The following is a 12,166-nucleotide window of genomic DNA, read 5'->3' on the forward strand; positions in this document are numbered from 1 at the left end:
AAAAAACACAACACATGGAAAAAGTATTTTATTGCACAGCTCCGGGGGTCTTCCGTCTTCGGGGGTCTTCTCGCCGGACTCCTCCGCTATGTGTGTGTAGCTCTTTTACTAGCGGAGGAGTCCGGCTTTCTTCCTCCCCGCCGCCGGCCTCTTCTCCCGACTTCGGGGGTCTTGTCCCCCTCTTCGGTTCTTCTGCCGGGCCACCGCGCCTGGTCCGGTGGCCCGGTCTTCTGTCGCCGTCTTCCGTTCTTCTGTCGCCGCCTTCGGTTCTTCTGCCGGGCCACCGCGCCTTCTTGTAGCTCTTTTACAGGCGGTGGCCCGGTCTTCTGTCGCCGCTGTCGTCGCCGCCGCCGCCTTCCGTTCTTGTTCTTCTTGTTCTTCTTCTTGTTCTTCTTCTTGTTCTTCTCCTGGAGATGTTGACTCGACGATCTCTCCGGCCGGAATGCCAGAGCCGCGCTGTGCGGTCACTTATATAGTGACAATGGGGCGGTGTCACATGGTATATGTCACATGGGTTGGTCACATGGTGACCCCGCCCCCTTACGATGTCATAGTCCCCATGTGACATCAACCCATGTGACCAACCCATGTGACATATACCATGTGACACCGCCCCATTGTCACTATATAAGTGGCAGCGGAGCGTGTCCCTGGCATTCCGGCCGGAGAGCTCGTCGAGTCAACATCTCCAGGAGAAGAAGAAGAAGAACAAGAAGAAGAACAAGAACGGAAGGCAGCGGCGACAGAAGACCGGGCCACCGCCTGTAAAAGAGCTACAAGAAGGCGCGGTGGCCCGGCAGAAGAACCGAAGGCGGCGACAGAAGAACGGAAGACGGCGACAGAAGACCGGGCCACCGGACCAGGCGCGGTGGCCCGGCAGAAGAACCGAAGAGGGGGACAAGACCCCCGAAGTCGGGAGAAGAGGCCGGCGGCGGGGAGGAAGAAAGCCGGACTCCTCCGCTAGTAAAAGAGCTACACACAGATAGCGGAGGAGTCCGGCGAGAAGACCCCCGAAGACGGAAGACCCCCGGAGCTGTGCAATAAAATATTTTTTCCCTGTGTTGTGTTTTTTTTGTACTTTATTTCACAGGTGAATGGGTAGGGGTACATTGTACCCCATACTCATTCACATAGGGTGGGGGGCCGGTATCCGGGGGCCCCCTTCTTAAAGGGGGCTCCCGGATTCCGATAAGCCCCCCGCCCGCAGACCCCGACAACCAACGGCCAGGGTTGTTGGGAAGAGGCCCTTGTCCTCATCAACATGGGGACAAGGTGCTTTGGGGTGGGGGGGCCGCGCGGCCCCCCCTTCCCCAAGGCACCCCCCATGTTGAGGGCACGCGGCCTGGTACGGCTCAGGAGGGGGGGCACGCTCGCTCGCCCCCCTTTCCTGGCCGGCCGGGTAGCGTGCTCGGACAAGGGTCTGGTGTGGACTTTGGGGGAACCCCCACGCCGATTTTTTTCGGCGTTGGGGTTCCCCTTTAAGCCCATTCCAGGCGGCGGAGCCCGCGACGTCTCCTTCGCGGGCCCCGCCTACCTGTACACGCGCTCGAAATGGGCGGATTTGCCTCCTCCTTACGTGGGCGAGTCCGTTCATTTCAAAAGTTGAGCGAACTGTTTGCCCAACCTTGTTCGTCAAACAGTCCGCTCGTGTGTGGGCAAGTCCGCTCATGCAAATTTTGAGCGGACTGTTTGCCGAAACTGTTTGACGAACAAGGTTGGGCAAACAGTCCGCGCGTGTGTACGCGGCCTAAGAGAACAGAGGAGGAAAGTGAGGAGGAGGAACAACTCCAACAAGGCAGCAAATCCTTCAGGGTCCAGCTTGAGGGCAGCCACCCTATTGCATCACACCACAGAGCTCCACAGGTGAAGGGTGCTGCTGACTCCCCGCTGACTTCCAAAAGTTTATTGGTGTGGGCCTTTTTCAACACATGTGCAGCAGACCGAAGCATTGCTATTTGCAATCTCTGCCTGAAGCAGATCAAGCGGGGCCAGAACACCAGCTGCTTGGGCACCACATGCTTGACAAGACATATGACAACCTGCCATGCAGTCCGTTGGCAACAGCACCTGAAAGACCCACATCATAAAAAAATGCAGACTTCTCCTTGTTCCTCGTGTGGGATCTCAACCCTTACTATACCTCAAGTCCTCTCCCAAAAACCTGCACGAAGAGGAAAGAAGGTATAGCAATAGGTGCCACAAGTACTTGCTCCCAATCTGCTAGCAGTACACTGTCCCAGCCATCCACATACTCAGCGTCTAAATGCTAGCTTGGCCAAATTTCTAGCACTACAACTGCTGCCTTTTCATCTGGTAGACTCTGCCCCCTTTTGTGAATTTGTGACATGTGCTATACTACAGTGACAGCTTCCAAAAATACATTTCTTTTCACATAAAGGCTATTCCAGCTCTGTACCCTCATGTGGAAGGCAGTGTTTTGGCCACGTTGGACAGGGCGGTCAGCAGCAAGGTTCACATTACCGCTGACTCATGGTCCAGCAGGCATAGTCAGGGATGTTATATTTACTTCACGGCGCACTGGGTAACTCTGCTGGCAGCTGGGAAGGATGCAGGACAGCGTTCAGTGTTGGCACTTGTTCTGCCTCAATGCCTCCAAAAAGCTGGTGGTGATTCTGCCACATCTGTCTGCTGCACCCCCTCCTCTTCTCCTTCCTCTATGGCCTCTTCTGCTGAATTGTCCTCTGAACCAGCAGTGCTCCCTAAGCGTTCAAGAGGCTACAGAAGCAGTCAGGCTAAAAGATGCCATGCGGTGCTCCAGTTGGTCTGTCTAGGGGACAAGAGCCACACTGGGGCAGAGATTCTGTCAGCTCTGCAGGGGCAGGCTAAGAGGTGGGTGATGCCATGGCAGCTTGAGCTAGGAATGGTTGTATGCGACAATGGTACCAACCTTCTCTCCGCCCTCCGACAGGGACGCTTGACCCATGCTCCATGCTTGGCACACCTCCTGAATTTGGTGGTGCAGCTTTTCTTGACCAGATACCCAGGCTTACAAGATCTTCTGAGGTGGGCCAGAAAAGTCGGTGGGCATACAATGCCAGTGCTCGGCTGGCTGACATTCAACGGAAATTCAAGCTGCTCACCAACCGCCTCATTTGTGACATGCCCACCAGGTGGAACTCAACATTGACAATGCTGCAGCGGCTGCACACACAGCAGAGTGCCATCAATGAGTACCTATGTGAGTATGGCATCAGGACAGGCTCAGGGGAGCTTGGTTTATTTTTTCTCTAATCTTCCTGCTGAAGCACACGCTTTGTGGAATCATGGATGGGGCACTTAAGGCAGAATAACGGGAGGAAGAGGAGGACTTCCTTTCCTCGCAAGGTCCTCGTTATGCAGATACCATTCCTGCAGGAGGAAGAGGAGGAGGATTGTGTTAGAATGGATGTAGAGGATAACATGCAGCAGTCTTCAAGGGATGGTTTTCAGTCCCCAGAAACCCAAGGAGTTGTATGTGGCTCGGTGAAGGTAGTTCCTGACAGTGTCATCCTTAGTGACCCAGAGGACTCAGAATCTCATGTCTCTTCAAACTTACACTGCAATGGGCTCCCTGATTCTGCAAAGTCTGCAAAAGGATCCGAGGATTTGTGGTATCAAGGAGAGAGATCATTACTGTCTGGAAACCCTTCTTGATCCATGTCACAATGGTAATGTTGCAGAGCTCATCCTGCCTTTCACAGCAGGAGCAGAGGATGAAACATCTTCAGGATGCCTTGAAGAAAAAATTGGGTAATGCCTTTCCAGACCCTGGGAGGTTACCATTTCCTGCACAATGTGTTTCTGAGGCTTTGTTCAGTCAGAGGAAGAGCGATGGAGAAGATGGCTGGCTGACTGATGCCTTTAAACAATTCTTTAGTCCTCAGTGCCCAGGGCAGCATCTGCATTATATGGTGCAGGAATATCTAGGGGCAAGAGCAGACTTGGAGACTTTTACAACTGAGCATCCACTGGGTAACTGGGTCTTGAGGATGGACCACTGACCAGAACTTGCTCAATATGCAATCAAGCTACTGGCCTGTCCTGCATCCAGCGTGCTTTCTGAATGGACATTCAGTGCTGCTGGAAGGTTTGTGATGGATCAAAGAGTGCGCCTGTCCACGGACTCCGTTGAGAGGCTGACATTTATCAAATGAATCAGTCCTGGATCAGCAGCTATCAAGCCCCCGATGCTGATGTAACTGATTGCATTTGCAAGGGATCTGGGATCCCTTGAAGACGGCCTATGCTGCCTATCCTATTCCTAGAATCCTGATTATGCTAGCTTCCAATAATATTTTTGGTTTAGGGTACCACCAACACCTCAGGCCCAATTTTTCTACATCCCTGTTTGACAGGGGTGTGCAATTACAATTTTTTCACAAATTATTAACAGCAAGGCCTGTTACTTCACCCAGCAAGAGTAACTGTGAGGGGTTACAGTGTTCAGGCACCACCAGCACCCAAGGCCCAATTTTTCTGCACCTGTTTGACAGGGGCATGTAATTACAATTATATTACAATTTTTTAACAGCAGGGCCCATTCCTGCACCCAACAAGAGTAACTGTGAGGGGTTGCAGTGTTCAGGCACCACTTGGAATGGGCGAATGGTTTGGGTCGAGCATAAGTTTGGCCGGAACATTGCTCATTCAGGTACTCGCCTAACACCTGAACTTTCTAGGCACTTAGTGGAATGTTTGCCCTACCGAGTGCACAGTGAATAGGTTATTGAGGCTTCCCCGCTGAGAGCTAAATGTAAAAAAAATGATTGTACAAAAAGGAATGTCAATTTTAAAAAATTGGGGAAAAACTGCGTGGGGGATAGTTTGGGTCTGGTATGGATTTTAACTACTTCCCCACCAACACATTGTAAAATGACACCAGCAGGAACACTCCCTCCCCCCTGCATCCCATCAGAGTACCCGAGTACTTATCTGCAGCCCATACTTCATAGAATATATGTTGGGGTGTTTTCTTTCCAAAATTAGGTCCTTTTGTGGGTAATTCCACTGTCCTGGTGCTCAAGGACCTTCAAAAGTGTGATAGATACGAATAAAATTAGAACATTAATCTATGCTCCTAGAATGCCTGATGGTGTTTCCTGCATGTTGGGCCTCTCTGTGTGGCCAGGCTATGAAAAAGTCTCACACATGTGGTATCAGGAGGAGTGGCAGACTGTATTTTGGAGTGTAACTGGAAGTATGCATATGCTGTGTGTGAGAAATTACTTGTTATTCTGACAATTTTGTGTAAAAAAAATAAATAATTTCTTAATTTTCCCAAGAATTGTGGGAAAAAATTACAACCTCAAAAAACTCACTATGGATATTAATTGTGGGTTATTGGCGCTACCTCCGACTATTTGTTTCCAATATTAGATTTTAAACTTATATCAATCACCTTAACCTGTCCCTAGGGACTGCGCAGATTAAACCCGTGTTCCGTGTTAAATCCCAACTATTATGATTAGACTAAACCTAGTTTTCCAACACCTTAAACTCAACCAAATGTGATTATGCAACACTTTGTATCACCTTTCAAAGGTGAACTGGCAACCCTTATTGTTTGTTTACACTAAATTTCATTAATAGCCAAAAAACCCTGATCAAGGATAAATAAATAAAACCTTAAACACCAAAAACAAAAAAAACACAAAACACCCAGACCTCCGTGATATCTTAGACTAATTTGTAGTGTTAAGGCCTCCCCCTAAGTTGGGAAGGAAAAAAGTGCCTACAATTTACATACAAATCCCTTGTGCTGATTATTATTTACGCTATGATCCCCCTAGGTTGGTTTGCGTAAAAGGTATATATAAAAAGGTTTCCTTATACAATTATATCCAATATGAGAATTAAAGCTATAAACGAAAGCCAGAAAAATGTGAAAAATACAATTTCATCCAATGACATATGACCCAATCCTTAAAAAATGTGTAAAAATCTATGAAAAAAATATATATATATAAAAAATGAAAAAAATGAGAAAAATATATAAAAAATAAAAATATTTTAGTCCACAATAAATCTTCTATCAAATATCCCAATGTGCAATTGTGCCACTTCAAAATACAGGAAGGTGACTTTCGTGAGAGTGTCTGCGCTTATTGGTGACTTTCGTGCTTGTTCCCCCTCAAGGGTCCCCACTCACCAGATCCATTCACCCCCTAGGGGGTTATACGCCTATAATCTGTATCCCGCTTGTTCGGAGATTCCACCATCCAGTTCTGTCTTCAACAGGTCCTCCTCAGGATTTTTTTAGAAGATGCAAGTAAGTTCTTATATCCGCTAGTGGTTCCTCAAAGGAAAGAAAATCCCCTCATGGTGTAGTATTTCTGATTATAATTGGGGGAGGGGGGGGGGACAGTCTAATATTCCTCTTTAGTTAAAAAGGTATTTTTAGTTGTATAGAAATAGTGGGAGACTAATAGCCACTTAAAAATACTTTATTACAAAATGGCAAGCAAAAAACTTATTTATAAAAACTTTTACAGCAATCTGTATAAAGAAAAGGTTTTTTTACCCAAAAATGCAGTCTCTAAAGCATGCACCCAAATACAACACCGTATATATATTTTAGTAATACGGCTCAAAGAAAAAAGTACCAAAAACCTTTTCAGTAAGAAAAAATATAAAAAAACATTTTAAAAATGAAAAAACAAAACTAAAATAAAAACAGATTCCAAAAAGTATATATGTACCAAAAAGCAACAAATTATAAAAATCAAAAATCACATGCAGTCCTTTTCATAAATGTGCAGGAAGCTGCACTCAGTCCTATAAGCCCTATTCATTATATGAGTGCAGCTTCCTGCAGCTTTCTGCACATTTATGAAAAGGACTGCATAGTACGCCATATTAGTCCGCTGAAAAAGTGCCGTGTGTGGGCAAGTACCCCGTTCGGAAATTCCGACGGACAGTCTGGCGGAAAGTACGCCAGACTAAGTACGTCATACAGTCTGCTCGTGTGTAAGCGGCATCAGACTCTATAACGTTCACACAGACTAAATAATATCCACTAATTTGGGTTATTTTTTACCAAAGATATGTAGCAGTATAAATATGGGCCAAATTTATGAACAAAAATTACTTATTTGCAAAATTTTATAATAAAGAATAAAAAAAAGTGTTTTTTTTTTTTTCAAAATGTTTGCTCTTTTTATTACTTATATCGCAAAAAAGAAAAAACCCAGTGGCGATTACATACCACCAAAATAAAGCTCTATTTGTGTGGAAAAAATGATAAAAAATTTGTTTGGGTTGCATGACTGAGTAATTGACTGAGCAATTGTCATTCAAAGTGTGAGAGCACTGAAAGATGGAAATTGGTCTGGGCAGGAAGGAATGAACGTGCCCTGTATTGAAGTGGTTAAGGGGAACTCTATGACAGAATTAAGGAAAAAAACGACGTGGGGTCCCGCCAAAATCCATAGCAGGCCCTTTGGGTCTGGCATAGATTTTAAAGGGAACTCCATGCCAAAATGTTAAAAAAAAAACAGCGTTGGGTCCCCCCAAAATCCATACCAGGCCCTTTGGGTCTGGCATAGATTTTAAGGGGAACTCCACGCCAAAATAAAAAAAATCCATGCCAGACCCTTATTATAGCTGGCAGCTTGGCAAGCCAGGAAAGTGAGGGGATGAGCGAGCATCCACCCCCTCCTGAACCATACCAGGCCACTTGCCCTCAACATGGGAAGGGTGCATGTTGATGGGGACAAGGGCCTCTTCCCGACAACCCTGGCCAGTGGTTGTTGGGGTCTGCGGGCAGGGGGCTTATCAGAATCTGGAAGCCCCCTTTAACATGCCCCCAGATCCCGCCCCCCCCCCCATGTGAATGGGTATCTGTACTTTGTACCCTAACCCATCAACCCATTCGTTTTTGACAATTCCTTTGACAAAAAAAAAGCGTTCTGCCATGTCCATCCATCTTTAATAATGCCGCCCGATGCACCCGAAAAATAGAAAAAAGATCCGCTTCCATTGGAGGCTTTCTAGCAACCGTTGTCTTTTGGCTTTGACAGCTGTTATATAGGCAGGGGCGGGGATTTTTCCTCTATATTGCCTCTATTACAGCCACAAGCAAGTTTGTATTCAATTTTTTCCTTTAGAAATGTCATTATTGCTGCGGCATGTACTATACAACTCACAGATGCGCCACTTTACTGGCAGACTAAGGGGACCCCCAGGCAAGCTATTTACCACTTAAGGATCGGAAGATTTGCCCCCTTAAAGAGGAAGTAAAGTCTCCCACTCTGATGCTTCTTTCCATTTAGTCCATTATAATAAGTAATTATCAAAGTATAGGCACTGTAATCCAGCCCAAATCACAAATTGCTCACTGTTTAAAGAAACTTTAAAAATCTTGTTTCCAGGGGTTAGGCAGCGCCATCTTAAGTATTGTTTTCTGAGTCCACAGTGGAGTGTATTTCCGCCCTTACATTGAGCACTACCTGTACTGTTAACCAAGCCTCCCTCTCAATCCAATGTTTCTATAGCAACCCTGCTTCCCTGTTCATAGCTAACGTGTTTTATTTCATAGTATTTACTTGTGCTGATTATCTAGTGTTTGCCTGTATGAGTCCTATCAGCTTCAGCTGATAAGACTGCAGTTATTTCTGTCCCATGCCCTGCTTTACTCTGTATGTGAGGTCACATGGTCACATGGTGTGTAGAAGGAAGCTCTGAGTGATTAGCAGCCTGCTGGGAGTTAAGTGCTTTGCCGTAGGAAGTCCTGATAACAGATAGATAAGACAAGATAAGAACTGAAAGATGAAAATTGGTCTGGGCAGGAAGGAGTGAACGTGCCCTGTATTGAAGTGGTTAAGGGGAACTCTATGACAGAATTAAGGAAAAAAACGGTGTGGGGTCCCTCCAAAATCCATACCAGGCCCTTTGGGTCTGGCATAGATTTTAAGGGGAACTCTATGCCAAAATGTTAAAAAAAAAAAAATTAGACAACACATTTTCTAGGTAAGTACACTGTGATCTCTGTATTCCTATCACTGCTAAAATATCACATTTGACAAGAAAGAGCCTTTAATAGCTCTCTCACATTATTGAATAACATATCTTTAGTATTCTGGTCCCTGATATTTCTATTACATTTACCATGTAATATGGGATTAATTATATTTCCACGTCTTGTATTTTTAGATGGAGAGTTGTGCTATGAAGCGGCATCACCGGATGAAGGAGCCCTGGTGACAGCAGCCAGGAACTTTGGATTTGTGTTTCTATCGAGAACTCAGAGCACCATCACCATTAGCGAGCTGGGAAAGGAGGTCACATATGAACGTCTGGCCATCCTGGACTTTAACAGTGATAGAAAACGCATGTCTGTGATAGGTAAGTGTGTAACCCCACCAGTTACCATATTTGCATAATAAAACTACCTATAGGAAGGTGGCAGTCACCCGATTCAGCTGGATTGTGTAATTTGCGCAACCATTGCTCAACTGCTCTTGATGAGAACAATTATTTAGGCACATTAGAAGACCTGTACTTGTGATAGGTTTCTTCCCACCCCTCTTTTGTCCATGGACACATCATGCTGATGGAGTATTGGACTAGAACAGGTGCCCGAGAACACAGTTTATGCACACAGGGCAATTGAGGCCGCGTACACACGCGGGGACTGTTCGCCGAAACTGTCCGCTGAAACCAAGTTTCAGCGGACAGTCCGCTCGTGTGTGGGCTTTCAGTGGACAGTTTCAGCGAACAGTCCGCTGAACAAGGTTTTTCGGAAATTCCGAAAAACTGTCCGCTGAAACCTTGTTTCAGCGGACAGTCCCCGCGTGTGTAGGCTTGTTCGTCAAACAAAGTTGCGCGCATGCTCAGAAAGGATTTTCACGCCGAAAGTTATAATGCAGTGTATAGGACGTCGTATTTTTCGTCCCGTCGTACGTGCCGTTCACGTCATCGCGCACGGTTTCAGCAAACTGTTCGTCCGTCGTGTGTGGCCATGTCCGTCCATGGACTGTTTGCCGAAACTGTTTGACGGACAAAGTTGGGCGAACAGTCCCCGCGTGTGTACGCGGCCTTACAGTCAACCTTTGCTTTGGCCATGAACTGCTGCCCCTCCCCAACGGCACATACTCACCTTCCATTTTGCTTCACTGCTCTCTGTTTGTCTACTGGGAGCAAAGAGAGCTACTCATACTTCTGGGTATGGAGGAGCATGTGACTCACTAACTTTCCCTCTGCACTGTTGCTTTGTAATTGGCCTCTCAGGCATGCAGAGCTGTCACAAGGGGGGTGGAGAGAGAGTTTCCAGCTCTGTGTAGTTCTACTGTTCTCTCTGTTCTATTGTTGATATCTCAGGTATCCCTATTCTGCTTGTTCCTGTACTCAGAAAAGGTTGTGTACTATAAAGCCTTGTACAGGCACGTTATAGCATATAAATCATGTTTTAAGATCCTTGCATATGATACTGATGTATGAACGGTCAATCTTCCTGGCAGAAAGTTCCTGCACAAAAAACACAGGAGTGCAATCCATATAGTATGCACAATCCCACGAGAAGAGGCACGTGTATGTTGTACAGGGATGGGTCCTGGATGGGAAATACACTATATTGTGAAAATTAGGACGTATATTGGGACGCCTGCCTTTACATGCACATGAACTTTAATGGCATCCCAGTCTTGGTCCGTAGGATTCAATATTGAGTTGGTCCACCCTTTGGTGCTGTAACAGCTTCAACTCTTCTGGGAATGCTGTCCACAAGGTGTCTGTGGGAATGTTTGACCATTCTTCCAGAAGCACATTTGTGAGGTCAGGCACTGATGTTGGATTAGAAGGCCTGGCTTGCATTCTCTGCAAGGTCCATAAAGATATGGATGAGCGCATTTTGGGTGGAGGAACTATAACACCTTTGGGATGAATTAGAGCGGAGACTTCGAGCCAGGTCTTTCATCCAACATCAGTGCCTGATCTCAAAAATGTGCTTCTAGAAGAATGGTCAAACATTCCCATAGACACACTCCTAAATCTTTCCAGGATAGTCCAGTTCGAGAGGAAAGAACCAAATTCAACACTCTCTGGATTGATAAGTCCTCATTTGGGTCTCAGAGAGACTTTTTGGGTGGGAAAGAGCCTCCAAACCCTGAATACAAGGACTTTGGTCCGGAAAGGGTTAAACCACCTGCAAGGGAAGCTTGAAAGGTAGGAGGAAGGCGTCCGCACATGTGTATGAGAGAGCATGGAGTGCTTGACAGCTGTGACAAAGTGTGAACTATCTGGGCACTGAGACTGTTTTGCTAACCTCCCGTGGCTTCTCTTTTACCCTGAAGCAGACGGAACCTCAAAACCAAGTGTGGAACTGGTATATTAGCGGTGATTTGATGTTACCATGATTGTGGACTGTGCTTTATTTTTGCAGAAGAAAGCTGCTGTTTGTTTTGTGAGTCAAAAAAAACGCACTTTCCAGCAGAATAGGTCCAACGGTCTTCCCGACAGACTTTCGGCGGATTTCCGACAGACTTGCCCACACACGAACGGACTAAGTCCATTCTAAAGTCCGTTCGTTTTGAAAATAATGACGTAAGACGGGACTAAAAAAGGAATTTCAATAACCAGTAGCCAATAGCTCCCCTTGCGGCGTATTTGGTCCGTCGGACCAGCATATACACGAATTGTTTTCCCGATAGGAATTGAGTTTGTCGCACAGATTTGAAATATGTTCTATTTCTAGGTCCATCTGATTTTTTTAATGAAAAAGATCGGATTAGCCCACACGCGATCGGATTGTCCGACAGACTGATTCCGTTGGACCTAGTCTGCCGGAAAGTCCAGCCGTGTGTACGTGCCATTAATTTTACAAGCAGCTGGTTGGTGATCTTGGGCTCTCCATATTACAACGTGTATGCCCGCAAAAAAGAAAAAGTTACAAAATCTACTATTCAAGGAAGAGGTGTAACTGATGTGCATACTCACATATAGGCGTGTAAAATGTTTACCGGTAATGCCATTTTTTGTATTTTTTCTTTTTTTAATGCGGTGCTAGTTTACTGATATTTGCATGTCTGTGTTACAGACCCATTGAAAGCAATGTGTTGTGTTCAGATCAGTAAAAAAAATAAAAAATATGTCTGATTGCTTAAAAATGTTGTGGTTTTGGCACCCATGTGCAAAAGCCCGTAGTGTAAGCTTACTATTTTATTGAAGCAGT

The 12,166-nt window shown here is 45.9% G+C and overlaps 1 protein-coding gene and 1 long non-coding RNA gene across 3 annotated transcripts in view; one reads left to right on the forward strand and one right to left on the reverse strand.

Annotated features, from left to right (window-relative positions):
* Positions 1-12,166, forward strand: part of LOC143941044 (phospholipid-transporting ATPase IC-like) — a 198,272-nt gene that overhangs the window by 129,589 nt on the left and 56,517 nt on the right. The window contains exon 16 of the mRNA XM_077462954.1: positions 9,151-9,342. Within this exon, the coding sequence (XP_077319080.1) occupies positions 9,151-9,342 (192 nt within the window). The remainder of the gene's footprint in view (positions 1-9,150; positions 9,343-12,166) is intronic.
* Positions 1-12,166, reverse strand: part of LOC143941045 (uncharacterized) — a 185,467-nt gene that overhangs the window by 55,083 nt on the left and 118,218 nt on the right. The window lies entirely within an intron of this gene.

Source organism: Lithobates pipiens, unplaced genomic scaffold (assembly GCF_037356315.1).
Source record: "Lithobates pipiens isolate NorthernLeopardFrog02 unplaced genomic scaffold, aLitPip1_a1.2 Scaffold_3, whole genome shotgun sequence".
In the NCBI taxonomy this organism is placed as follows: Eukaryota; Metazoa; Chordata; class Amphibia; order Anura; family Ranidae; genus Lithobates; species Lithobates pipiens.